Source organism: Oncorhynchus gorbuscha, linkage group LG17, assembly GCF_021184085.1.
Source record: "Oncorhynchus gorbuscha isolate QuinsamMale2020 ecotype Even-year linkage group LG17, OgorEven_v1.0, whole genome shotgun sequence".
Classification (NCBI taxonomy): domain Eukaryota; kingdom Metazoa; phylum Chordata; class Actinopteri; order Salmoniformes; family Salmonidae; genus Oncorhynchus; species Oncorhynchus gorbuscha.
The window spans coordinates 21,452,075-21,478,441 of NC_060189.1; the positions used below are offsets into that span (position 1 = coordinate 21,452,075).

A 26,367-nucleotide genomic window follows, 5' to 3' on the forward strand; every position below is an offset into this window, starting at 1 on the left:
TTAAAATATCAAAACAAACTCTGAACCAATTACATTAATTTGGGGACAGGTTGAGAAGCATTAAACATTTATGGCAATTTAGCTAGTTAGCTTGCACTTGCTAGCTAATTTGTCCTATTTAGCTAGCTTGCTGTTGCTAGGTAATTTGTCCTGGGATATAAACATTGAGTTGTTATTTTACGTGAAATGCACAAGGTCCTCTACTTCGCCAATTAATCCACACATAAAACGGTCAACCAAATCATTTCTAGTCATCTCTCTTCCTTCCAGGCTTTTTCTTCTCTTGACTTTATATAGCGATTGGCAACTCATAAATTAGGTGCATGGTCTCTGTCATGCTGGATGACGCAAGTGCTGCAAAAATAAAAACTATCCCTCTGTCCAATGACACTGTCGCCAGACGTATAAATTACATTGGTAACGATCTTAAAGAACAGCTGGTAGATAAACTCAAAGACAAACGTTTTGCCTTACAGTTCGATGAAGCAACTGACAGCAACAAAGAATGTTTGTTTATTGCTTATGTACGTTTTGACATGACAAACTCCCTGTGTGGAGGATCTACTGTTTTGTAAATATGTCAGAGACAGAGCCACAGCTGAAGAGCTATTCAAAATGCTGGACTGCTTCCTGACTGAGAATGGGCTGAAGTGGGCGAACTGCATTGGTGTTTGCAGTGATGGTGCACAGACCATGGCAGGGATGAGAAAAGGACTTCGGGCACTCATCAAGAAGGCCTCACCTAATGCTGAGTGGACACACTGTGTTATACACAGAGAAGTACAGGCATCAAGGTACCTTTCCTCTGAATTAATTGAGGTTATGACTGATATTGTAGGTGTAGTCAATTTTATAAAGACCAGACCACTAAAAACAAGAGTCTTCTCTGCTATCTGTGAGGAGTTGGAAGCTGAACATCAAGCTGAGATCCTTTGGGATCTCTCACCCTGAAACCAGCTTCAACTGGTTTCAGCTCTGCAGAGGAGGACCAGTTCATTGATATGACGTCTGACTCCACATTGAGACTGAGGTTCACATCACAGACACTGAGTGAAGAGAGGCAGTATCCACTCTTAGGGCAGAGGGCCATGGGCATTCTTCTTCCTTTTGCAACATCTTATCTTTGTGAGACTGGCTTCTCTGCTGTTGCTGCACTGAAGACCAAGTACAGGTCCCAGCTAAACATTGAGCAGGAGCTGAGAGTTGCAGTATCATGCTTCAAACTCTGCTTCAAAAAGCTGAATCTGCAAAACGTGCTCATTGTAGCCATTAATCCTGACTTTCTCATTTAGATTTTTTTTAAATCAGCACAAATAGTTTTATTCATTTTTGTTTTATAGGTCAAAGTGTTTCATATATTGTGCTCCTGAGTTAATGTTGCTGATCAATTCAAATTTATTATTATATTTTATTTTTCAGTATCAAATGGTCAAAAGAATGTTTACAGGTTAAATAAGGTTTGATTTTTTTTTTCAAGGAAAATTGATGCACTTTAAGTCTTTTCTGTTACAGACTAAAAAACAATGTTAATAAAGTTAGGGGGGGGGCAGGGTAGCCTAGTGGTTAGAGCGTTGGACTAGTAACCGGAAGTTTGCAAGTTCAAATCCCTGAGCTGACAAGGTACAGATCTGTCGTTCTGCCCCTGAAGAGGCAGTTAACCCACTGTTCCTAGGCCGTCATTGAAAATAAGAATTTGTTCTTAACTGCCTTGCCTAGTTAAGTAAAGGTTAAATTAAATTATTTGTTGTAGGTTGATCTATATTTCTTTCTTTTTTTATTTTCTTTAATGTTAATAAGGATACAATGTTATGCAGATGTGTACTTATAACAATTTTATAGACACATGATACTATTTATAGTCACGGCAGAGAGTTGGGGGGGCACAAAATTTTTACCTCCTAGGAGTGGGGTAACAGAAAATAATTGAGAAGCACTGGTGTAGGGGGACAAAATAAATGTATGCACGATGGCGCAAACGCGCAGCCGGTTTGTGTTCTGTGTCGACATCCACGTCATCGGCGCCAAAACATGAGTTATTTATGTACTCATTTGGTTTCTCTCTAGATTTGGACCACACTAATGATGTACAGTAAGTTGATTACATTACCTGAACTACAGCAACTAAATGAAACAATGTATTAAATACCATTGCATTCAATACATTCTTATAATTTATCTATATTTCTTGACCAGGTGATGACATGGAATCTCTTCCACTTCCTTGATGACTGGTTATTCAAATTAAGTGAAGATATATTCTTAATTCCCAGAGTAAGGGCCTTCAACATAATAATGATTAGTCATGTTAGCCAGTGGGACTTCATGGAGCTCGCTCTCTCTCCTACCCACATCAATAGATGTTTAGCTTTCTTGGTGCCTGTCTGTATAATTGCATTGCAAAAACATTTTTCAGGTTCGAAACATAATTACAACTGGAAGGTAACATGTTATTACATTTACCACAAGTGTGCATTTATCTTGTATCCCTCCTCACAGAAAATTGAATTACCAATGAGCCATTGTTTGTTTCAAATATCTCCTGCATCAAATGTAATACGCTTTAAAAAAGACATCATGGCAACTATCAATTTAATTTAGAAGTTATAATAGTTTCTATGCCTGGAGTTCTGTTTCATTCTCAGCTTCCCTCCATGCCTATCATTCTGTTTTCATCTGCTGTTGTAGGTGGGGAGAAGAGTTCAGCTTGGTCAAGCATCCACAGGTAAGCAAATGGGAGGTAATCCTGATATATTTCAACTTCTCCAGCCTGAACTGACCACACAGAGGTCTGCTGTCTGACTATCCTGAACATAAGACATAATTACTGTTATGCCCTGATGAAAATGTGTATCCAAAACAGTTTGTTTTGAGATTTGTGTTCTTTTACTAAAACAAGATACATGATGACTGTTTTCATTGATTGAGACAAGTCATTTCTGAATACAAATGTTTTTGTATTTTAGTGTTTTTGAAAGTGTCACTTAACCATCTGTTTGTCTCTCCAGGGGACAGAGGTGAAGGCCATCACTTACTCAGCCATGCAGGTCCATGATATTGAGATCTTTGCCATCATCGATATCTGAGATTTTTCTACAGAGGAGCTGTCTGACGGGAATGGACATTGGATTAATGGCAACAGCATGGGCTTTGATAATGAGCTTGTGAAGTGTGATGTTTTCCTGTACCATTTACATACTGTAGGATCCTCTGACATCCTACTCTGTGGAGAGGAATGGATATACAAAAACAAAGATAAACGAGTCCAAGATAAACTGACTGAATTTTTACAGCGCCCATTCTAATGAAACTCAAAATAGCACAAAGAACTTCTCTTCCCTGTAAATATTTGAGTGTTTGTTCTTCTTCCCCTTTTTTACATAAGTCAGTCTCAGAATGCTCTGTTCTCTGAGATGAACAATATGACTGTTTAGTGAGCATCGAGACATTTTTTTTTGTTTAGTCCTTAAAGCTTAGAGCTGGTGCGCTGTGATATTGATTGAGCTTCTATTCCCCATTTCAATGTGAATGCTCCCTCCCCCTGAGATTCAAGATCTTCCCATAATCTGGAAGATGCAGATGACTTTCCCAGTGTGTGTCTCTGTGTGTATATGTGCAAGTGCATGTGAAAGAGAGAGAAACGTAGATACATTACTGAATCAAGTGTGCAGTCACTTTACCATCAAAGAAAAAATAGTTACCTTGTACATTGCTGCATTATACAGTAATGCGAAACATTGATTATAGCATTGATTATACCGACTATTCCATTAGCCTCTTGTGCCATTAATTATGTATAGCTCAATTATTTATAAGCCAATGATATCCCAAGCATTGATGTCAATTCCTCAACAGATAATGCACTGCAATCAATATTTACATTGCATTACCTCAAAACGTAACTTATGTGTGCTTTTTTTCCCAGGGCCTCATATTTAAACCCTTTAAAATTCCCTAACATAGGCATGCACTCTAAAAGGGCATTAGTCAAATCAATATGGAGACCAGAGGAGCTTGTTCCTGCCTGTAGTAGTGGAAGAGGGAGCAGAGCACAGTGTGACAGGAAGCTTTTAATCCCCTCTGGTGGGTTTTTGTTCATTCAAATCAAGTGACAAGACCTTAATAATAATAATAATGGATTTTTTTTCTTTTTTTCACCCAGCTTTTAACCAAAATCTAATGACATGGTTAACATTTCTTGATTTCATGTTGAATTCATGTTAGTTGACAACTCAATCAAATCTAAATCAAAATCGTTGCACTGACGTCTGCACCTTGTGAGGTGTGTAATACAATACTGCAAATTTCCTTAATATTTATATACATATTGTGTCAAGTCTACTCCCGCTCCCCCATTCTGGCGCTCAACGTTGCCAGTCTACTAACTACCTATCCTGGCAACCCATCATTATCCATTATTAGACACACCTGGACTTCATCACTACCCTGATTACTCCCCCTTTATTTAGCCTTCCGTTGTGATCAGTTCTTGGGTGTTACTGGTTTTCTTGCACGTTCAGTACGCGGCCCATGTTTGTGTATCTATTCCATATTAAACACACCTTCTGCACCTGCTTTCTGACTCCCTGCGTATACATTACATGTTGGATACTGGTTCTGTGTATCTTTTAGTGTCGTCTCAATACACTCCACCTTTGTGCTTCCAGCTCCCACACAGCCTATTTAATTAAGTGTATTTAGGCATTTGTCTTGTCTGTTGTTCACTTTAGATGAACATGCCAGAGCCTGGGAATAAAGTTATAATCTCAAACTGGTATCAGTATCAATAGTTAATTCAATATCTACTGTAACAACTGGTAGAGATCATTGCTGTATATAATACTGAAACAGTGGAAACATTCTAGAGTACATTTTCTCTCCATTAGGCTTCTCCTTTCAGATCAACAGCACAAATCCCTCTGATCCTCTAGTGCCCAAATCTGTTTGCGTGCCATCAATAGTGTCATTTGTTTTTTCTCTGTGACACGATTCAATCAGTCTGTCCTCAGGGCTGATCTTAAGGGCTAAAACTGTAACCCTAATGGGAAGGTCCATCCATCCATAGACACCATTATGTCTCACAGGGCTGAGCTGTGGTGAAATATCACTGTTTAGCCAACCTTAGGGAGACCAGACACTGTTCCCTTGGCATTGTTTGGGGAGAGCCACAAAAGCTCACCACCACTGCCACAGTCTGTCCAGAGCACAACAATTTGAGGTCAAGTTACGGCCTCTTTGTTGATACTCCGAGCAGGCATCCAATGTGCCATTTTCGAGAACGAAAATTATACTGCTCAGTGTAAAAGATGTGTAAAGTAAAGGAGATTATATTTCTCCACATCTAGTCTAAAGACTGCTTACTCGTCTGTTTCTATCTCTATTTTACTCTGACCATTGTTGGCCTTTATGTGCTGTTTTGGTTTGGCTTTTGAGTTTGGCTTTTGAGAAATCCATCCAGATAAAGAGGCATGCCAGGTTATTACCAGAGCTGCTGTTGAGAACACTGCTATTTTCCCATTCACTTAGCAAAGTCAGAAACAAATAATTAGTTTCAGGTTCCTTTGTACGAATTGATTAGTCATCTCCAACATGATCCATCGTGTGTAATTCTTCCAGGGACAGACTATATTAGTACTGCTGTACTCATGGTATTTCTGTTTAGTAAAGAAAACTTTTTTTTAAATCTCCCGAGTATAGTCCAAATTCAGTGTGCTTCCATTGCTTTTTTCTTAGAGGAAGCATATGCAATTAGATGATCTCTTAGTGTGGCTTTAGCAGCGTCCCACATTGTGGCCGGAGAAACAGGAGAATCTTTGTTTGTCTTGTGTGTAGTTGTCTATCCATGTAGTTACCAATGTATGGAACGCTTCGTTTGATAACAAGGAGGTGTTGAATTTCCAGCTCTTTGACCTCGGGATGTTTTTGCAGAGGTCAAAGCGGAGGTGGACAAAGGCATGATCTGAAAGTGCTATGGGTCCGATTGTACATGTGGCTGAATTTCTGAAACTCTTTGGGACAAAAATGTAATCTATAGAGGTGTGTCTCTTGTAATAGCGCGATGTCTGCTTTTTCCTTTTTTAGAGCACATAGTATCTTTTTCCGTTTTATTGCATGCCCTAGACCAGGGCAGTTCCATGTCAATAGATTTAAGGTACTAGTCATCGTCATCGAACAGTAATCGAACTTTAGTGCAAGTCATCGCTGAGTAAAAGTGGATAGTAGTTACAGCTGTGTTCACATAAAAGGAAAATAAATGCTGTACAATTATTCCTTTGCCCCCTGTTTTCCAGGTCCTCTGTTTTCTCTTCCAGATGCTCTATGTTTTTTTTCGCATATGCTATTGTTTCCATGGCATCTGTCAATAAGTTTTCCATGGATAGGATTCGCCCCTCTGCCTCGTCCAGGCGTCCCGGGTTTATGGTTATCTTGTTGTTGATGTCAGGCAAAGCGTTTTCCAGGATTGTCACCTTGCCCCCTATCGCACTGAGCTGAGAATTAATGGCATCTAATTTAGTGTTTAGTTCTGTACGTTGGGAACTCAACTCAGAAAGGATGTCTTCGACAGAATGCGAGGTTGGCATTCGTTTGGCCTCGGGGGGGGGAGCGGGTCCTCTTGCTCCTGGCTAATGGGGCTAGCTTTTTCTGAAGCTAGCTTCTTCTTGGAGGTCTTTTCCGTCGGTAATGCTCGAGTCAGGGTAAAAATGTCACCTGTAGTGTCGCCTTTTGTAGCCGCCATTACTTTTTTTACTAAAGCTAAATGAGTTTCAACTTGGAGTGGAGGTAAGATTAGGAATTGGAAACTACTTGTGCGGAGCTTAGTTCATGCGGCCATCTCGTTCAAGGGTCACGTTTTTTTCTTCTTTTTTTTCCATTTTTTTTCACCTTTATTTAACCAGGTAGGCTAGTTGAGAACAAGTTCTCATTTGCAACTGCGACCTGGCCAAGATAAAGCATAGCAGTGTGAACAGACAACATTTAAGTCATTTACATTTACATTTAAGTCATTTAGCAGACGCTCTTATCCAGAGCGACTTACAAATTGGTGCATTCACCTTATGACATCCAGTGGAACAGTCACTTTACAATAGTGCATCTAAATCTTAAAGGGGGGGGGTGAGAAGAATTACTTATCCTATCCTAGGTATTCCTTAAAGAGGTGGGGTTTCAGGTGTCTCCGGAAGGTGGTGACTGACTCCGCTGTCCTGGCGTCATGAGGGAGTTTGTTCCACCATTGGGGGGCCAGAGCAGCGAACAGTTTTGACTGGGCTGAGCGGGAACTGTACTTCCTCAGTGGTAGGGAGGCGAGCAGGCCAGAGGTGGATGAACGCAGTGCCCTTGTTTGGGTGTAGGGCCTGATCAGAGCCTGGAGGTACTGAGGTGCCGTTCCCCTCACAGCTCCGTAGGCAAGCACCATGGTCTTGTAGCGGATGCGAGCTTCAACTGGAAGCCAGTGGAGAGAGCGGAGGAGCGGGGTGACGTGAGAGAACTTGGGAAGGTTGAACACCAGACGGGCTGCGGCGTTCTGGATGAGTTGTAGGGGTTTAATGGCACAGGCAGGGAGCCCAGCCAACAGCGAGTTGCAGTAATCCAGACGGGAGATGACAAGTGCCTGGATTAGGACCTGCGCCGCTTCCTGTGTGAGGCAGGGTCGTACTCTGCGGATGTTGTAGAGCATGAACCTACAGGAACGGGCCACCGCCTTGATGTTAGTTGAGAACGACAGGGTGTTGTCCAGGATCACGCCAAGGTTCTTAGCGCTCTGGGAGGAGGACACAATGGAGTTGTCAACCGTGATGGCGAGATCATGGAACGGGCAGTCCTTCCCCAGGAGGAAGAGCAGCTCTGTCTTGCCGAGGTTCAGCTTGAGGTGGTGATCCGTCATCCACACTGATATGTCTGCCAGACATGCAGAGATGCGATTCGCCACCTGGTCATCAGAAGGGGGAAAGGAGAAGATTAATTGTGTGTCGTCTGCATAGCAATGATAGGAGAGACCATGTGAGGTTATGACAGAGCCAAGTGACTTGGTGTATAGCAAGAATAGGAGAGGGCCTAGAACAGAGCCCTGGGGGACACCAGTGGTGAGAGCGCGTGGTGAGGAGACAGATTCTCGCCACGCCACCTGGTAGGAGCGACCTGTCAGGTAGGACGCAATCCAAGCGTGGGCAGCGCCGGAGATGCCCAACTCGGAGAGGGTGGAGAGGAGGATCTGATGGTTCACAGTATCGAAGGCAGCCGATAGGTCTAGAAGGATGAGAGCAGAGGAGAGAGAGTTAGCTTTAGCAGTGCGGAGCGCCTCCGTGATACAGAGAAGAGCAGTCTCAGTTGAATGACTAGTCTTGAAACCTGACTGATTTGGATCAAGAAGGTCATTCTGAGAGAGATAGTGGGAGAGCTGGCCAAGGACAGCACGTTCAAGAGTTTTGGAGAGAAAAGAAAGAAGGGATACTGGTCTGTAGTTGTTGACATCGGAGGGATCGAGTGTAGGTTTTTTCAGAAGGGGTGCAACTCTCGCTCTCTTGAAGACGGAAGGGACGTAGCCAGCGGTCAGGGATGAGTTGATGAGCGAGGTGAGGTAAGGGAGAAGGTCTCCGGAAATGGTCTGGAGAAGAGAGGAGGGGATAGGGTCAAGCGGGCAGGTTGTTGGGCGGCCGGCCGTCACAAGACGCGAGATTTCATCTGGAGAGAGAGGGGAGAAAGAGGTCAGAGCACAGGGTAGGGCAGTGTGAGCAGAACCAGCCGTGTCGTTTGACTTAGCAAACGAGGATCGGATGTCGTCGACCTTCTTTTCAAAATGGTTGACGAAGTCATCTGCAGAGAGGGAGGAGGGGGGAGGGGGAGGAGGATTCAGGAGGGAGGAGAAGGTGGCAAAGAGCTTCCTAGGGTTAGAGGCAGAAGCCTGGAATTTAGAGTGGTAGAAAGTGGCTTTAGCAGCAGAGACAGAAGAGGAAAATGTAGAGAGGAGGGAGCGAAAGGATGCCAGGTCCACAGGGAGGCGAGTTTTCCTCCATTTCCGCTCGGCTGCCCAGAGTTACACATGGAGTAAACAATTAACAAGTCAATAACACAGTAGAAAAAAAGGGGAGTCTATATACAATGTGTGCAAAAGGCATGAGGAGGTAGGGGAATAATTACAATATTGCAGATTAACACTGGAGTGAAATGATCAGATGATCATGTACAGGTAGAGATATTGGTGTGCAAAAGAGCAGAAAAGTAAATAAATAAAAACTGTGGGGATGAGGTAGGTGAAAATGGGTGGGCTATTTACCAATAGATTATGTACAGCTGCAGCGATCGGTTAGCTGCTCAGATAGCTGATGTTTGAAGTTGGTGAGGGAGATAAAAGTCTCCAACTTCAGCGATTTTTGGAATTCGTTCCAGTCACGTGATCCTCCCCAGTGATTTATTTTTGTGCAGTGATTTATTTTAGACAATGAACATTTTACATTTACTGCGGCTTCCCGCATGCTCGATTAATTTGCCGTCTGGACATGCTGAGGGGTGAACATCTCCTGATCTGACTGCAGCTGGGAGGGACTGCTGTGTGAGGACTGGGTCGCCTGTGAGTGCTTTGGGACGGGGATGGGGCCCACGGCAGCACCCGCTGCTCGTTGAGAAGAGTAAGAACGATACCGTCAGAGACTCCAAAAGTCTCCAATAACACCAGAAAAAGTTTCTAGATTTGTCACATTTTTTGAAAATGTATCGCTAAAGAGGTATGAATACTCGCTAAATATAGCAACACAGTCGCTAAGTTGGCAACACTGGCTGCCTGTGCACGAGCTGAGCGCCTGGTGCTGATGTCACTCACAATGCACTTTTGCTGCCAGGCACGTGTGTTGTGACTGAGTGTGTGACAGAGAAAATATATTTAGAGGGAAAATGCGTGCATTTTAGCCTTTGAGTCACCTATCAAAAGTTGCTAAAAGCTCCAAATAAATGTTTAAAAGTAGCTAAATTTGTTGCTAGGTGCTGTTTGAAAAAGAAGTTGCCAGGGTAGTCTAAAAAGTTGCTAAATCTAGCAACAAAATTGCTGAGTTGGCATCACTGGCTGAGAGAAGGACAGTGCACAGTCTAGCCATACCCCCAAGTACTTGTATGAGGTGACAACCTCAAGCTCTAAGTCAGGGGTGTCAAAGTCAAATGGACGGAGGGCCAAATAAAAAATTTAGCTACAAGCCGAGGGCCGGACTGTTCGAATGTTCATTGAACATTTTTTAAATGACGCATATAGTCTAGTGAACCTAATTGAACCTACTGAAAACCTAACAAATATATTCCAATATGATCAGATAAATAAAGCAATATTTTCTTATGGCTCTGTCAGTAATCTTTAATTTTCAACAGACACAAAAGACAAATTTCCTTTATATAAAAATCCCCATAACATGAACATTAAATGAAAGAAACCGGTATTCAAGGCACCATCAGTAGCCTATATTTTCTATTTTAGCAAAAGTGGGCTAAATTTACTTCAAAGAAAAAAACAATAATAGCAATTTTCTATCATCCACTCAACTGAAATATTTTTAAAATATAATTGGATTGAAATACAATAAAATAAAGTGCAAAAATCTATTAATCAAAAACAACACTTTGTTTAAGGAGAAGTAACATGCAGTGAAAACAAATATTAAACTTTAACTTTTAAACTTGAACTGAGTAAAAACTCTAAATATGTGATTGCACAGTAATGTTCACTTGTTTGAGGTTGAGGGTGATACTTGGTGGTGTCCCATCTTTTCCACAAGTTCATCAATGTTCGGGGTAAGGCTCTGAGCTGAGGAAATCCTCAGAATTGAGTGGAGGTGTTCAGCAGTAAGTCGACTTCTGTGTGATGTTTTGTTCAAGTTCATCAAAGAAAACAGTTGTTCACACAGGTATGTGCTGCCAAACATAGACAACGTTTGAGCAGCCTGGATGCGCAGCTGGGGCATTGTGTCGGGGAGGAAACGGGCGAACTCCGCAGCACCCACTGCCGCATATTTTGCCCTCAGTGCATCATTGCATTGGAGGTCAATCAACTCCATTTGGAGGTTTGGTGGTGAGCTTTCCACGTCAACAGCAAATGGGTTACCGAGCAGTTCCAACCTGCTTTTTTGTGCTTCAAAGTCAGCAAATCGGCGTCGAAAGTCAGCGGCAAGCATACCTATTTTATCAGCCAACTGTGCGCTCGGGAACGCACTGGTAGAGAGCTTCTCTTTCATGGTCTGGCAGCTGGGAAAGTGGCTCAAATTTTCTTTCCGCATCTGCGTCTCCCACAGAGTCAGTTTGGTTTTAAATGCCTTCACTGTACTGTACATATCAGAGATGACACGATCCCGACCCTGCAGCTGCAAGTTCATTGCATTCAGATGACTCGTAATGTCACACAGAAAAGCCATTTCACACAGAAACATTTCATCTCGGAGTTGTGTTGTGTCTTTCCCTTTGCTGTCCAAGAACAGACAAATCTCCTCACGAAGCTCGAAACATCTTTGAAGCACCTTTCCCTGGCTTAGCCATCGCACCTCTGTGTGATAAGGCAAATCACCATGCTCCGTTTCTAACTCCGTCAGAAATGCCTTGAACTGGCGGTGATTCAAACCTTTGGCTCTGATAAAGTTAACTGTGCGGGTGATGATGCTCATTACATGCTCCATTTTCAAGGCTTTACCGCACAACGCTTCCTGGTGTATGATACAATGATAAGCTGTCAGCTCACCTGTCGCGTTTTCCTCTTGCATCTTTTCCCGTATCTTCCACCAGTCCGCTCCTGTGTCCACACATCGCAGGTGCTCCGTCGGTTGTCAAACCCACGAGTTTTTCCCAAGGCAGCTCCATCTCATTTACACATCTTGACACCTCTTCATACAAATCATGCCCCGTAGTTGTGCCATGCATAGGACGTAAAGCCAAAAACTCCTCTGTCACGCTTAGGCTGGAGTCCACTCCGCGGATGAAAATTGACAACTGGGCAATGTCAGAAATGTCGGTGCTCTCATCCACAGCCAAGGAATATGCAATGAAATCTTTTCCCTTTTTCACAAGCTGCTCTTTTAGATTGATGGACAACTGGTCTACTCTCTCGGCAATGGTGTTTCTGCTCAGACTCACATTTAAAAAGAGTTGCCTTTTTCTGGGCAAACTTCGTCACAAACTTTAATCATGCAGTTTTTGATGAAATCCCCCTCCGTAAATGGCCGGGCTGATTTAGTGATCTCTTCTGCCAAAATAAAACTGGCCTTGACAGCAGCCTGGCCTTGTGATTTGGCTTTTTTGAACAGAGCCTGTCGAGATTTGAGGCCTCGTTTTAATTCCTCTGCCTTTTGTAGCCTTTGTTCCATGTCCATATTCTTGTTTTTGTCCGCGTGTTTCGTTTCATAATGTCGTCTCAGATTATACTCTTTCAGTACCGCCACACTTTCTCCACACAGAAGACACACAGGTTTTCCAGCTACCTCCGTGAACAAATACTCCATTCACTCCGACTCCCACCTTGTTTGAAACCCCCGGTTCTCAGTGTCCACCTTCCGTTTTGCCATTTTTGATGGGTATCTGAAAGTTAAGTTTACTGTGATGCTGACAACTGCTGTGCCAATAAATATTGAAATGAAGCAGCCTACTGCTCGGTGCGTCACCGTTGCATTGTGGGAAATGTAGTATTGGTGTGTGTAAAAGATCTGCGGGCTGCCGGCTTGCTGCGGTCTGCGGGCCGGTTCTAATAATAAATCAAGATCATCCCAGGGGCCGTAAAAAACCTTCTCGCGGGCCGGATGTGGCCCGCGGGCCTTGACTCTGACATATGTGCTCTAAGTCCTCAGAGTCTTGCACTGTTTCGCTGTGGTTTTAGTCATCAATCTAGCAAGGGGGCAATATTTTAATGTGGTAGTGTGTGTGTGCCCCCCCCCCCCCTAGAAAAGTGTGAATGAATAAGCCTTTTCATATTTTATAGTATGTCCATATATAGTTATAATCTGTTTTATGCTATTTAAACAGCTTGCATCCTACCCATATACAAGGGGAGAAGGGCTATGTAAAGGGTTTTGATTTTGACATTCTGACCATATGCAATGTGTCTGCCTCCGACATAAAACGAATGTTTGACTTCCACTCAAAATTACTTATTTAATTATTTTAGATTGAAAGAAGAGAGCTCTCTCTCTCTTTATCTTAGAGCTATGAAAGTAGTGTATCTATTTCCGCCTGCTCAATATCTATTCAGCAAGTTGCTTTGACATGACTTGTGCAGTGAAGAATTCGAGCTGGATAAATAAAAATACATTTAAAAAACTCCCGTAGACGTAACGTTGCAGTGAAGCGATATAAAGGAACTTAATGATTCAGCCGACCACCAGAGGGAGGCAAATACCCGTTCATTCGACAGAGGACGAATCATAGGAAAGTCTGGATGGTTGTCTTCTGACTTATAAAACGGTGGGAAATCTATAAAACAAGTAATGTAAACATATACATATATGTTTAAGTAATTCTAGTGCCTGATTTCGGGGACTGTCAGTTTGAGGTTAACTAACTAATATTCTGCCTAAGAAGATCTGTGATATTTTTTTCTAACAAGGATGCACTTAGCCTTCTGCAAAGAGTTGTTCAGTTAGGTATCAGCTAATAAACCGTTTTTTTTTCCTGTACAGGCCAACCACAAATTAGGGCACAAACAACAAAATAAGTAGCTTCAATTCTTGCTTTCTTGACAAATCTTCGGCAAAATTTGAACTTTGCCGACTCACTGGCCATCAACTCAAAAACACTGCCTCTTTAAATCCACTAGGCAGCCTCGTTTCCGATTTATAGAACATGTGACGTAATTATTTTTGTTGCACAAGAAGAACATCGCCTGTTCTACCAACCTCTTTTGTTCTCAGCCCGCTCTCGGTTACCGCTAAAATACGGACAACGTGTATCTAGCTAGTTACCGGGGAATAACATAAAGCTAGTAAACGTCATACAGTGTGTTGTTTTGGGGTACTGCCGACTGCTTTGAAACTAAGTGAATGAAAGCTTTGCAGAACGTGAGCGACATGAGTTCCGACGCTAAGCCCGAGCCTAAAAAAGGCAAAATGGAGAATGAAAGCAAATATCTCCCTGAGCTTCTGGCAGAAAAAGACAGCCTGGATTCGTCATTTACTCACGCAATGAAACTGATATCTGCAGGTAAAATATCACAAATATTTTTGTTAAAATGCACATTCGCAGTGACTCCTGAATTTGTTTGTTAGTTATAGTAGGCTTATCTCTGGGGTAACGTTAGTTGAAAGAATGACGATGGCTAGCTAACGTACTGTAGCTACGTTAGCTAGTAGTCAAACCGTTCTGGTTTGTAACGTTAACCCATTGATTACTGCACAAATGATTTGTTAAACGTTGACATCTCGTTCATATTTGTCATAAATGAAACGGCTTTGGTTAAACACACCGCTCTGTACTAATATATATATATAATGTATTCGCTTGGAGACAATGGTTGATATGGAAAGAGGCATGTTGGCACGAGGTTTTAAGGTAGAGGCATGGCACCAAGTGGGGGTGTAATGATGTAACTAACGTTAACGGGATAATCCACCCAAAACCACTAATTCCTGTGATGTACTGTGTAAAGTAACAATTGAACGATACATTTTTTATATAAGCTTGGTAGCAGCATGTGAACATCTCTATGGCAGGGCTGGGCCATAATTTTGTATAGAGGACCACATGGGGATTAAAAAATATCCAGAGGCCTGCACCGATGTTCTGGAAGAATGAGAACAATGTGCACTTTTTTTTTACTCAAACCTGCCGGCCGGATTGAATATTGTTGAGGCAACATATAGTTGGCGCTAGATCCTGCACATCTAGGATTGTGCATTCCCGGTAATACGTGTGTAGACCGGCTCAGACATAAAGCATCCATTCAGACTGCAAGGCATACTTTCCCTCAGCCATCTAATGGCGATCCATGGGAAAAACGGGAAACGTGTATCGCCTTCATTAAACACAATTGCCCCCACCTTCAGCCAAGGGTGTGCAATATCCTAAATTGTCTGAAAATAATGGGGAAATTGTTTTAAGACAGTACACATCCCTGCCATTTTCTTTCTGACTGCTCGCAAATTGGGCTTCCGAGGCACTGCATCTCAACGCTGGAGGCGGCACTACAGCCACTGGTTCGAACCCTGGCTGTATCACAACCGGCCGTGGCTTGCAGTTTTTGTTTGGAACAGTAGCTAGTTGGCTGACATTATATGAAATGTGGCTGCTTATTTGTTAGTGCTGTAAAAAAATGTGTAGTTAACAAAACTTAGTAGCTATCACTTCTCTCGACTCTGGTTGTTTCACTTAGAATGAATGCACTTAACTGTAAGCTGCTTTGAATAAGGGAGTCTACTAAATTACTTGTGTAAATCCAGCATTTACAGTTTGATTCCTGAATTTCTGGCAGATATTTGAAATTCATAGTAGACACCAGCTAGTGTGCACATCTGCAATTTGATATCTGCTGCAAAGTTACTGTACAATTCTTTAGGCAGGAAATTGTTACGCATGTTGGGACCTCAGCCATGACATTGCTGGCAAAGTGTCAGACCAGGTTATAAACTGCTTCATCCTGCTGCAGTGCTAGTTAACTGCGTTATCGCAGCTTGCCTCACTCCTAGCACCAATTTCTACCAGACAGTTCCCCATTACCTGTCTGTCTCAAACTAAACAGGAGTGTGTATAAATTTGGATTCTACAGTCTGATCAGCCATTTTTTGTTAATTATGTCAAATTAATGGTGTCTCTGATTCTTGAGACTCACCTTAACAGCCCCACTGCACCCCATTGTAACAATTACAGCATCAGGGTTGAAGACTAATGGCCAACTTGTCATTTTCAGTAGGATTTTGAGGCCTGTTTGCCAGTTCTGAGGCTTTCATAATTATACGGGTGTTTATCTGGTGAGCGGAGCTCAGTTTCCCCATAATGTTTTGTGATGTTGTGCAATGTCAAATGCCTGCAGCATTTTACTGTTGGGGCATCTGTGTTGTAGAGGATTAGAGACCAATTGTCACAACTGTCTGTTCTATGCCAGTTGTCTTTGAGGAAATGCAGGTGCTAAAATGTCGAGATCAGTTGGCTTTTGTCTTGACTCCAGGATGTTCTCTAGTAGGGCAATGCTCAGATGTCGCTACTTTAGTTATTTATACTTGGATTTGACCAAGCTCTGCTAATTGCTTGTGAATTATGAACATTTCATGAAGCACTTGCAATACAATTCGTTCAATCATTATCAATGGTACAGTAATGATTTACTCAAACTAAAAACCCATGTTTTCCTGTCTGTAGAGATTGAAAGGATTCAGAAAGGAGAGTCAAAGAAAGAGGCAGAAAGAGAAACATACTTGGACCTGTGTACCACAAAGAACATCAAGGTCAAAGAACGTGTGCTAATTCCCGTCAAGCAGTACCCAAGGGTGAGTAAAGTTTTTTTCTTGGTCTCCATCGAAAGACTGTAATTATTTTTTTCCTCAATTTTTAGCTTAACATCTGAAAGATTTATGATATAATCATGCAGTTTGGGCCATTGTGTTTAAAATGTGATTACTTTTGTGGGGGGACATAATTACACATTTGTAGACTGCAGGAAGCCCAAACAGATATAATATTGTACTAGAACATAATCTCAAACCTTGTTTGTAATATGGTTACATGCACTCAGTGACCAGTTCACTAGGTACACCCATCTAGTACCGGGTCGGATCGCACTTTGCCTCCTGAACAGCTGGAATTCTTCAGGGCATGGATACGTTGCTCAGTTGTCAAGGGACCTAATGTGTGCCAGGAAAACATTTCTTACACCATTGCCACCAGTCTGTATGGTTGACACCAGGCAGGATGGGGCCATAGATTGTCCACGGTTGGTGATTGCGTGCCCAGTGGAGCCGCTTCTTGTTTTTAGCTGATAGGAGTGGAACCCAGTGTGGTCGTCTGCTGCAATAGCCCATCTGAGACAAGGACTGATGAGTTGTGTGTTCTGAGATGCCATTCTGTGCACCCCTTTTTACTGCGCTCTTTGTGGCCCTCCTGTTAGCTTGCAGATTCTTGCCATTCTCCTTCAACCTCCCATCAACAAGCTGTCTTTGCCCACAGGCATGGTGAGAGAGCGTGCTTTCTCGCCATTCTTGGTAAACCCTGGACACGGTTGTATGTGAAAATAGCAGGATGTTGGACATATCTGAGATTCTGGAACCCACGCAGATGGCACTGACTATAATACGACACAAAGTTGCTTCTGTCACTCTCTTTGCCCATTCTAACGTTCAATAGAACAGTAACTGGATGCCTGTCTGCCTGCTTTCTATAGCAGGCCGTGTGACTCACTGTCCTGTCCGTAGGTGTGAACTGTTTTCATGAATTGGGTGGTGTACCTTAACTGGTGTATATCTCTATGCGTGGGAATAATTTAGAACAGATTTCCAAAATTGAAATCACTTGGCACTGGTTTTCAGTGACCAACTTTAATGGATATGACTGCATGTAGTGGAATGATGCTTTTTGATTTCAGGGGAGTGAAGTTGAAATGGTATGTCACAGTGCTCATTCAGACATGCAGAATAAAGACATCTGCATCATTCCATTCTGGAACTTCGTGCATATATTATGACTATGACATGTCTCTTTGTTGGTGATTGGTCAACAATGGGGATTGTTGTCATTTGTGCAAATTTTCACTTGAGAAATACCAAACATCTTAGTTGCATGTAAAATTTGAAGATCTCTTCTAAGATCTCTTCTGCAAAAATTTCAATAAATGACAGATTTTGAGTTATGGTGAATTAATCTATTTCGAGGATGTTTACTGGCTATTGCGTTTCAAGATGGACAAGTGGTACTCTTGTCATTTTGCAAGCTTGCTCGTTCACCTAGCAGAATTTGGCTGACATGTGCACGGCTTAAGGCTACTAGATATGAATTAACACAAAATGGCCCACATAAATGGGCAATTGCAGAAAGAGCGGCGCTGGTTTGACCATCTGATAATTGAAATTCATTCATCTTAATTTCGATGTGCTGAAACAGCTCTCATATCTACCGCCATTAAACATGGACCGATCTCAGTCTCCTGGGCAGGCTCTTGCCCTCTTTTTCATTTGAGTAAGGAAAAGGGTTAGGAGAAACCAAATGGCCCTAGCTAGCACGTTAGAGTGCCTGAGTGACAAATTAATCTATTAATGTTAATGACTGTCTCGGGCAGCAGACTGACTGTCCCTGATCTCCCTTAGCCGGGGTGGGAAAGGCGTGCATCACACTGTAGGTTGAATAGGCTGTGCTACGATATCTTCCTCAGCCTAGCAACATGATATATGACTCTGAATTAAACAATCTGCATCAACAGAGGCTATTTGTGTGTAATCTCTTTACAAATGATTTTTTTTCAGTTCAACTTTGTTGGTAAGATCCTGGGACCCCAGGGGAACACGATCAAGCGACTCCAGGAGGAAACAGGAGCAAAGATCTCTGTGTTGGGCAAAGGTTCCATGAGAGACAAGGCGAAGGTAAGAATGTCGGGAGGAGCTGACCAGGTACATGCGTGGTGTCCCTTTGAAACAAACATTTAGCAATCAAATTTACTGAGTAGCATTGGATTTAATTTAAGCAATAAGGCCAGAGGGGTTGTGAAATATGACCAATACGCTAAGGGCTGTTCTTAGGCACGACGCAACGCGGTGCGCTTTGACACAGTCCTTAGCTGTGGTATGTTGGCCATACATCACAAACCCCTGAGGTGTCTTATTGCTATTACAAACTGATTACCAATGTGATTAAAGCATTAAAAAGATTGTCATACCTGTGGTATATGGCTTTCAGGGCTTGAGCCACCTAGTTTATGTAATTTTGTACGTTAATTTCAGGAGGAAGAGCTGAGAAAGGGCGGTGAGCCCAAATATGCTCATCTGGGCATGGAACTGCATGTCTTCATAGAGGTGTTTGCCCCCATACCTGAGGCATACCTGCGCATGGCTCATGCAATGGACGAGGTCAAGAAGTTCCTCATCCCTGTAAGTATCCCAGACAGCATCCTGCTTCAGCCACAGACATTTTAAAGTTGTGATCTATGGGTTAATTTATGATGGCTTAGCAATGGCCCAATATTTTCCATGCTGCTGCCATGTTCTAATCACGGACCTGCCATGTTAATGTAGCTACTACTTTCTTTACTTATAAGCAGGACACCATGGATGGTATTTGCCAGGATCAGTTCATGGAGATTGGCTACCTAAATGGAGGTCAGGACTCACAATCCAGGGGAAGAGGGGGCCCCCCAGGCAGGGGCAGGGGAGCACCCCCACCCAACTCTGCAGGAGCCAGGTAGGATTCAGTGCCTTTGGAAACCCCTTATTTTACGAGACTACAATCTTTCCCACTTTAAATTTACAAATCAATTTTGTTTTTCTTCAGGGGGCGAGGAATGCCACCTCGTGGAGGAGCCCCTCGTGGTGGAGCTTCCCGAGGAGGGCCACCCAGGGGTGGGTCCACCAGAGGGGCTCCAGCTGGTCGGGGTGGACCCCCCTCCACACCCACTAGAGGAGGCACAGCTCAACGTTCCAGACCCCCCGCACAAGGGACGCAAAGGATGCTCCCGTCCCCAGCCCACTCCCACCAGCAGCACCATCAGCAGCACCAACATGCGCAACCACCCAAGGCTGAGGCATATGATGAATATGTACGTCAAACCACTCGATTGTTAAGTCACTGTGTTGTGTACCTAGTCTCTTTCAGAACTAAAGAGGAGCTGTCAGTTTAAGGTCGTATTTATTATAGGTCTATTTATCACGGCTGACAAATCTACCATTGATTTTTTTTTCTACACTAGATCACTGATATGGGGTGCTGTGTTGAATCAGCTGTGCCTCCATCTTGGCATTCCTAACATTGTAAAATATTTTGGGAGCATTCAATTATTGATGTCTACATTTGTTTTTTCCACACTTGTTCTTTTGTATACCTTGGTGCATATGTGAGCTTAACATAAACAATTTTTCCTTACATTTTCTTTTTCGATTAGTAATATTACAGACCCCACAAACTCAAATACAACTGCTTGTGTCCTTGAGAAATTATTGAACTACTATAAAATCCCATTAATTAAGGAGGATTGCTCCTACTGGGGAGTGCCGCTGACGTTTGCTTCAGTCTGTATAGCATCAGCAATCCAGGGTTTATATAAATCATTGGTATCAGCCCAATGGAACCTTTCTAGTACACTTGAGGTGTTTGTTCTGACATTACTCTAGCGTTGTACATGTACTGTGTCATTCTGTGGTTAATTGCTTATGTCTTTTCCCCAGCCTGCCTATGAAGAAAGCTATGCTGAGCCTGCATATGAAGGTTATGACAGTTATTACAGTCAACAACCTCCACAAGCGTAAGTTTCTATCTCATAGTATAATGGTTCATTGTGAGATTTTAAACAATGAAGTGGCCAATCCTCAGGACTGTGTAGGGGCGCAGACATTTCCTCTCACAATATTCAATGTAGTGTCAAAATGGTGGAAGACTGTTTGACCTTCTCTTCTCAGGGATACAGAGTACTATGACTATGGACATGGAGAGGCTCAGGAGGCCTTTGAACCCTATGGTAAGATGATGGTAAATTTAATGGTGAAAATTGGTATAACCAATGTTCTTATTTTCACATACATTCTCAGATATTAAAATGACATAATTGGTCCAAACCGGTCATCTGTCAATGTTTTGTACTGAATGAATTGACCATCGCTCTTTATTGCCACACTGAGTGTATCTAAACATTGACCTTTGTTTGGGACTTTTGTGTGCATTTTCTCTCGTAGCCCAGGACGATTGGGAGGGTTCGTGGCCCACCACTGGAGGCAAAGCCCCTCCTGCAAGGCAGGATAAGCGGGGGTCCTACAGAGAGCATCCATACGGAAGATACTGAACGGCTCTGGTAGAGGGTTGCCCTGGCAACTGTCTCCCATTGTAAATCACTTTTAACTCTCTGAAGTAATTTCCCTCTTTTTCTTTAATTTTAAAAAAATGGTTTGAGAGCAGGGTAATTGGATGTATCGTATTGAGTGGGCGTAGCAAGCAAATGCAAGGATTTTGATAAAAAAGTTTCATTCAATGTTTGTTTCCACTGCATCTTTGAGTTAAGATCTAATTTAATGGTTGCTTGAAGATAAAAAAAAAAAAAAAACTTGATACCATGTGTAGTTTAATGTTCAAAAATGTTATTTCAGTTTGTCTGTCATGAGAGGATTCAGTGGCAGTTGCAGACTCATTTAGGCTGCATTTCAAAAGTATTCTTAGCTAATAAACTTGATCAATGACATCAATGTAACATCGGCAACTTAGAATGAATGGGGAAGAACCTAAATAAATTTCTGGACAATTTCTTTTGTATCTAAAATTCCATAGGTTCAATTTTTTTATTTTTCTTATTGAGTTTTGAAATCTATCCTTATTAGACACTTGAGACGGTCTGTCCTAAAATATCTAGAGTCATTTCAATTTGACTTGATTGTGTAGTACATTCTACTATAGATATATTTTGTGATTGGCTTACTTTAGTCTACATCTTATTGGGCTGACTGATGGAAATTCTGGTGAATTATTCTATTTTGCGTCCTACCAAGATTTGGACATGGTCTTTATGAAAGAACTGCAGCCAACTCAATATTATGTACATAAACTAAGGACAATTGTATTGCTATCTAAAGTTGTGCAGTCTCCAAAATGCATAGTGCTATATGTGTACTCTTGCCTAAATAGGATACTAAATATATCCACAACTGTTTTGCTGCAGTGCGTTGTATCAATAAAGCCTAATTTGTTTTTGTTTTTTATCCAACTAAACCTGGTATTTTGCTTTTGTTGTATAGTAATGCCTTCCACTAATAAAACTGATCCTCATTTTGAGGTTCTTCACAAAACTCAAAAACAATCACCAGATTATTGCATGTACATAGAAGACAAAAGCAACCAAAAAGAACATTGCTCTATTTTGATAAAGAGCACATCCTCTTCATCTCTCTCTTTAATAGAGGATCTAGAAGAGACCCATTATGTCACGTAAAAATAACGATGGTTCCTTAAGGTAATGTATTTCCAAATACTTCGCCTGACAATGATAGTGCCTGGACTTGTATTATTTGAAGTCAATTGTTACGACAGCCCACTTCCTCAAGCTTCCCAATGATCCATGTATTTTTAGTCATTTGAAATAACTGATTTTCAACAGTATTTCAAGTCAAGCTTGCAGGATTCTTACTTGACTTTAATAAAACCAGCCAGCATGACTTTGCATCAAAGAAAAATATCGCAGGGGAGAGGATGCTAAAAGCCTAAAGATCACGTCAAGAAGGTAAAACGAACCCCAACTGTCATTTGTTAGATATTTTTTTGTCTTATGCACAAAATGCTAGAACCTGCTAGTCATCCAAAACCAGTTGTCCAAAAATACATACCTGCATAATATGCTATGATGACTTGTTTCAAACAAAATAGCTGTGCAAAATTATTAGAAATGATTGTAATGCAACTCTTGCTAAAATTGAAAACAGTTAATGGTCCAATCATTTCAACTGCCCTCCCTGGCTTTTTTTGTTTGGTATTTTTAGAATAATGTTATAATAAGTCAATAAGTAATGGTTATAAAGACTTACAACCTCCGCTTGAGTTGCATGACATTTGCAGTGAAATATTAGTCTTGCATGAATGATCGTTTTCAAGTACATGTTAGTTGTCAACAGCACTTGCACAGGGGTCTCATTGTATTTCTGTCCCCAGGTATTCCGAGTAAGTCCCTCTCTGGGTTTGAGAAAGGCATCGGACTTGAGCTGAATAAAGTCCTATGGGTAAGTCGTCCATTACTCTTCAGCAATGTCATGGAATTTGACTGGCTAAAGCTGCTATAGTATTTTAGGTTTTACTATTACTTAAATTGAGGAAAACTGATGAAACGATGAGTGAACAAAGTCTGCTATCCACCTGAGTATTCCTCATTTTGCGTGTGCTTGTTGAAGTTGGCCAGAAAGCTCCTAGTCCTCTTCACGACTAACTGCAATGTTTTTGTAATGGACCCTCAAGCTGAATTTTGTCAGGGTCTTTACCAGCTGTAGTAGAAGATCAAACCAGTGTTGTGACAAAGTACTTACTGCTAGACTGGAGGAAGGCGGGTGGAAATGTTGGTGATCTCCAATTTTGTTCTCAGTCAGGTTTTGGGAAGTGCTCTGTTTTTAGTTGCTCAACAGGGTGACTTGTGAGTTTATCGTTTCAACAGGTATAATCCAGTGAAAGGCCTTGAAGACTGCACAGGTAACAGAAGCCTAGCAGCCCCATGTTTTGTTTGGGGTTTAACTGTCAGGATTGCCACAAGGCTTTTCTTACACAAGATATGCCCATCAGTTTGCTATAAATGAGGATGTGTGTTCGCTCCAGCACTTATGGATAATGGCACTCCCTGGAATATGGCTGCTTAATGTCTGCAAGTCTCCAGAGAAAGAACATGAGGCTTACAGTGCATTCAACTTGAGAGGATGAAGTAAATGCACTGGTTCCTGACAAAGCAGCTTGGAGTAAGAGGAGCTGAGTTGTATTCTGGGAAATGATGCAGACAATTACATTGATAGAAGGTACAATCTGCAATATCAAAACTTATCTACCTCCTAAAATTATAATTGCTACATTTCCTTGACTTTATTTTTTTAACCTCGTTTTACTTTTTTTTTGTGATTGTAAAATTGTAGTTGCCTCAGGAAGGTCTTGAATCATTTCTGTGCAGAATAACTTTCCTTTCTTAAATAAATCTCAATATTCTGATTAAGCTATCTTTTTGTCAAATTATGTTTTACATTTTAGTCATTTAGCAGATACTTATCCAGAGCAATTTACATGAGCAATCGGGGTTGCAATTGGGGTTCAGTGCTCTGTTCAATGGCACATTGACAGATTTTTCAGTCTGCTCAGATTCAAACCAGCAAACCAGGTCACTGGCATAATGGGCTCAACCTGCTGTTTTGAGGCTCGTATATAAGGTCAACCCTTCAGCTGCCTCCCTTATTTATACTGATAGAAAATGTAAACGCAACCCTTTTACTGACTTACAGGAAATCAGTCATTTGAAATATTCATTAGGCCCTAATCTATGGATTTCACATCACTGGGTAGAGGTGCAGCCATGGGAGTGCATTGTCCCACCCACTTGGGAGCCAGCGCTGCCGTGGTTACATGTGTTCTGGGGTTGAGGCCGGTTGGACGCTGCCAAAATATTTAAAAATAATTTGAGAGGCTTATGGTAGAGAAATTAACAGCTGGCAACAGCTGTTGGACATTCCTGCATTCATGCCAATTGCACACTCCCTCAACTTGAGACACGTGGCATTGTGTTGTGACAACTGTACATTGTAAAGGATGTCTTTTGTTGTCCCCAGTGCAAGGTGTAACGTGTAATGATCATGCTGTTAATCCGCTTCTTGATATTCTACACCTGTCAGGTGACTGGATTATTGTGATCTTGTATTTCAGCTCATGAAACCAACACTTTACACGTTGTTTTATTTTTGTTCAGTATAAATATAAACTTGGTTACTCAACATTGACAAAGCATCTCTTGTATCATGCTCCCATGTCCCATCTATTTTCTCACTCTAAATAAATTAACAGCATCTTTCTGTGGACCAGGTATCTAATGGCAGTATTGTGAGAGCAGCTGGTCTGGTTTCTTTCAAGCTCTCACTTCCCTCCACTGTCTTATGCTGGGAGATGTCTGGCCCCATTCTGTCAGGAGGATGGGAAGGCTGAATATTGACAAAGGCAAAGCAGTGGGAAGTAGGGGTGCTCAAACAATTTTTCACAATTAGTGCACTGGGCATTTATTTAATATTATCAACGATATAAACGTCTAGAGCAGGCAATTTTTTTCCAACGCCTCCACTTTGGCAAGAAAGGTAGTTTTATAATTAAGAACAGTATCTTGCAGGATCCAATACTTCGCATTGTAAGTTGTTGCCCTCTGCGGTTGTCATTCAAATGGAGTCAAGAACGAGCACAGTCCTATGCCAAGTTGTGGGCAAAGACGCAACTTCCATGTAAAATGTTATATTTTTCTTGGCGATATAACATGGAAAACAACCGCTAATTTGTACAGTATTAATGTATCCTTACAAACCACTTAATGTACATTTATGTTACTGTATTGTACATAGGCTGGTCATTAGGTTTGTACCTGTATAATTTCTCACCAAGAAGAGGAAACGATGTACAATAAAGTAATTGAGTACATTGAACAAGTGGTTTGTGATATCTGGCTCGGTTGGTAGCGCATGGCGCTTACATTGTTAGGGTAATGAGTTCGATTCCCACGGCAAACCAGTATGAAAATGTATACACTCCCTTTATGCGCAACACGAAAAAAAATGAGCGTATTCCTTTATCGTTGGCTTTTTAAAATAAATATTTGGTAATCGACTATGAATGCATTGAAGATCGAGCGGTTGGTGACCACTAAGGATATACGCTGTAGTTTACCGTAGGATTCAAAAATCGAGCGGGCACGAAATGGCGCTTGAGTCGAGAGAAGAAATGTGGTCGAGCGAGCAGAGGACGGGTGCCGCGAGCGCTGGCCAGCGTGGTGCGCGAAAATTAAACTTGAGTTTGTGATCGAGCAGAACTGCAATTTTGCACGCAGTAGCCTTACATTAATTCGAGAGTAGAAGTGTTTGCCGGAAGAAGTTCTTACTACATGTTGAGACTCAAATTATTGCACTCACAAATAAGAAGCGTCCCCACACGAATGCATTTTCTTCACCTCACCAACTTTTCAGTTTGCTCTCAAATCTATTTTGCGCTTGCAACTACTTACTAAATAATTTTATATCGGAGGAAATGCTAGCCAATGAACGTAGCAGTCTACTGAAACGCGATTGGTCTTTTTCTTTTTTTTGTACCAATCACGACTTGAGTGCTCTCATCGGATTTTGGACGTGAAAGATGAGTTATTCCTACAGTGGTGCCTTTTATGTCCCCAGGAAATATCACTTATTTAGTGTCAAATGTGGATTCCAAAAGGCCTTAGTAATTACATATTTAAAATATTTCATTCTTTTATAGTCCTAGTTAAATTCTCTCTGCAAATATTGTATTTATTTCATTTAAAATGTTCAGTGTGTCCCTATTCCCTTTCCACACTGTTAGTTTGCAGAGTCTGTGGATGAATAGTGCAGAATGCAAAGTCCATGGAGGAGAGGATGGTTGGTGAGGGCCACAGCACAAGAAACTGTTTAGGTGACGGTAGGTTTTGGTCGTGATTGACCTGAACCGTTTGCCAAGGAAGGGGAGGTGAATGGGGTCGGCGGTGATCTTTCCTGCATGCTTCCTTGCCCTGCAGTC

General features: G+C 41.9%; 2 protein-coding genes across 6 annotated transcripts; both read left to right on the top strand.

Annotated features, from left to right (window-relative positions):
- The first annotated feature begins 1,995 nt into the window (after positions 1-1,995).
- LOC124002315 (protein archease-like) lies at positions 1,996-3,083 on the top strand. The gene is made up of 4 exons (XM_046309702.1): positions 1,996-2,089; positions 2,194-2,312; positions 2,686-2,722; positions 3,006-3,083. The coding sequence occupies exons 2-4, from the start codon at positions 2,197-2,199 to the stop codon at positions 3,081-3,083; spliced, it is 231 nt and encodes a 76-aa protein (XP_046165658.1). The 5' UTR covers positions 1,996-2,089; positions 2,194-2,196.
- A 10,723-nt stretch (positions 3,084-13,806) lies between these two features.
- On the top strand, positions 13,807-23,803 carry LOC124001561 (KH domain-containing, RNA-binding, signal transduction-associated protein 1-like). Of its 5 annotated transcripts, XR_006832807.1 has the most exons (12): positions 13,807-14,151; positions 16,303-16,430; positions 18,396-18,512; positions 18,870-19,016; positions 19,184-19,326; positions 19,417-19,681; positions 20,307-20,383; positions 20,538-20,596; positions 20,811-20,982; positions 22,768-22,835; positions 23,261-23,295; positions 23,419-23,803. XR_006832807.1 is itself a non-coding variant. In XM_046308457.1 (9 exons), the coding sequence occupies exons 1-9, from the start codon at positions 13,992-13,994 to the stop codon at positions 20,915-20,917; spliced, it is 1,203 nt and encodes a 400-aa protein (XP_046164413.1). In that variant the 5' UTR covers positions 13,807-13,991; the 3' UTR covers positions 20,918-21,829. The 5 variants fall into 5 exon arrangements, 2 of the variants coding, with proteins under 2 accessions (XP_046164413.1, XP_046164415.1); XR_006832806.1 differs by having other exon boundaries at positions 22,768-23,295; XR_006832805.1 differs by having other exon boundaries at positions 23,261-23,803.
- The last annotated feature ends 2,564 nt before the right edge of the window (positions 23,804-26,367 follow it).

Excerpts from the sequence above, each read along its gene's own strand:
- LOC124002315 (XM_046309702.1), top strand. The coding sequence starts at position 2,197 with ATGACATGGAATCTCTTCCACTTCCTTGATGACTGGTTATTCAAATTA. Across the intron at positions 2,313-2,685 it reads ATGATTAGTCATGTTAGCCA|GTGGGGAGAAGAGTTCAGCT; the intron begins GTGGGACTTCAT and ends CTGCTGTTGTAG. Across the intron at positions 2,723-3,005 it reads GCTTGGTCAAGCATCCACAG|GGGACAGAGGTGAAGGCCAT; the intron begins GTAAGCAAATGG and ends TTGTCTCTCCAG.
- LOC124001561 (XM_046308457.1), top strand. The coding sequence starts at position 13,992 with ATGAAAGCTTTGCAGAACGTGAGCGACATGAGTTCCGACGCTAAGCCC. Across the intron at positions 16,431-18,395 it reads CCGTCAAGCAGTACCCAAGG|TTCAACTTTGTTGGTAAGAT; the intron begins GTGAGTAAAGTT and ends ATTTTTTTTCAG. Across the intron at positions 19,327-19,416 it reads CCCAACTCTGCAGGAGCCAG|GGGGCGAGGAATGCCACCTC; the intron begins GTAGGATTCAGT and ends GTTTTTCTTCAG.